Raw genomic sequence first — 1,841 nt, 5'->3', positions numbered from 1 at the left:
TTAATTTCATTCAGTTGATATCCTACTATTAGCCTTAGTTCATGCTATATGTACACATGCTAATTGCATAGTACTTGAACATGAACCCCACTTTCCAAGTATACTTTTGAGGATAAAATACCTTTTAATATATTTGTGCCAATATGGTATGTACAGTAGGTTTTATTGGAGTACAACATGCAAACTTCTTCTATGGAACTTTTCAAAAAATCTTGTATGTTACATGAACAGTAAAACAATTTTTTTCGTAAGTCCTCCAAGCAAATTGAAGAAGATGCTGTATTATGTTCGATCATTTGGAGGCTAGTAGGTGAACATGAGCTGCATCCCAAAACCCACAGACACTTTGGTGTGAGATTGTCCATTCTTACAATTCTGCCTCTATGGTTTTGCCCCCTCTCCTTTATCCTTCTCCCTACTTCACCGCAGTCGCGCACTCCATTGCCGCGGGTGATTGAGCCTTTCCCACCCTTGCCAACTTCCACCGAGGGTCCCAATGCTACAGACAGCGACTCATCTGTCTACACTGCATCCCCTTCTTTGTCTGCTTTCTCTTTTTCTTCCTCCTCTTCCTCCTTCTCTGTCACCTCCTCCTCTAGCACTAGTGACAAGGTCAGCCAATTGGACACACTGTACAGAATGTGAGGGGCTTGCTTGTCTGGAAACCTTTGGCTTTCCTCAGTCTTCCTCCTTTTGTTGGCTTGTTTGTCTGAACACCTGTACATAATTTTCCCTGCCTATTGCTGCTTTTTCCCTCTGTACTGTCACTGGCAATAAATCATGCCCCCTTCTTTTCCTTCCTTCCCAGTGATTCCTGCCCATAAATGAGGTCCTTTTTCAGGTTCTTTGTAAAAACAAACAACCTTAATTTGAGGTTTGAAAGTAGAAGCATGAAGGCCATCTGTTGCTTCATTCCCTCTACCCTTTTGAGAGGCTGTGACAGGCTTTTGTTCCAATGCAAACGAAACATTTTTTCAAATTTCTTCTGAGCAATTTATAGATGTACATTTTATTAGGAAGAAGTCTTGCCTCCAAGCTAGTTCTCTGTAAAAAGTCATGCAGATGACATAAAAATTGTTTACTTCAAGTGGTTTATCTTCAAATAGAAAGTAATATTGCATGCAAAATATCGGGAGAGTTGATGTCAGAGTCAGGTAGTTTGGATCAAAAGCTTGCTCTTACTCTGTTGGACTGTGACAACCATAACAGAAGAGCTTGCAAACCTCTGCTCAACCTATGCAGTTGATTTGCTGTAAATTTTGTTGGACCCAAGCATGATTCAGTAAAGTCTTAAGAGGGGAATGTTGGTTTGACTTGCAATTTTAGTCTTTTGTTGTGCTGTGTCTTTGTCTTCAACCCAGCAAATTTAACTTGGTAATGAATTAGTCCAAAGTCTTTACTTGTCCTTTGCATGTGGTGCATCTCAAAATGAAACAGCTTGTCATATTTGGCATATCTGTAAAGGTAAGCTAGGCTCCCATCTGAAGGTGTTTGTCTTGTGTGTCTGTGCATAAGGTGCTGGATGATAGTGAGAGTCAGTACTCTGGAATGCAGATCGGAACACTACAGGATGAGGAAGATGAAGCAGCAGCACCACCTTCCTCCCAGGAAGAGCCACCGGAACCGTTCCTGCAGTCAGCACTGGGTGCGTTATTTGTACACACAGAAAAACAGGTTGTCATATGAGACATTCTGGTCCCGACAAAGCTTTGATTATGCTTCTTTTTCCCGTATGCGTTTGCTTGCAGCTCTGAGCAAGCCTCATCTCTTTGATGGCCGAGGTCACAACCGGCAGGGCTCGGACAGTAGTGTGGATCGCTTGATACCAAAGGAGGCACCCG

General features: G+C 42.4%; 1 protein-coding gene across 1 annotated transcript in view; it reads left to right on the top strand.

The window, feature by feature from the left end:
* htt (huntingtin) overlaps nt 1-1,841 on the top strand; it is a 35,862-nt gene that overhangs the window by 11,093 nt on the left and 22,928 nt on the right. Inside the window, 2 exon segments of the mRNA XM_020596076.1 lie at nt 1,516-1,645; nt 1,749-1,834. Of these exon segments, the coding sequence (XP_020451732.1) occupies nt 1,516-1,645; nt 1,749-1,834 (216 nt within the window).

Source organism: Monopterus albus, unplaced genomic scaffold (assembly GCF_001952655.1).
Source record: "Monopterus albus unplaced genomic scaffold, M_albus_1.0 scaffold29.1, whole genome shotgun sequence".
Classification (NCBI taxonomy): Eukaryota; Metazoa; Chordata; class Actinopteri; order Synbranchiformes; family Synbranchidae; genus Monopterus; species Monopterus albus.
Note: the sequence above shows the minus strand (reverse complement) of the source record. Positions and strands in the feature narration are given on the sequence as shown.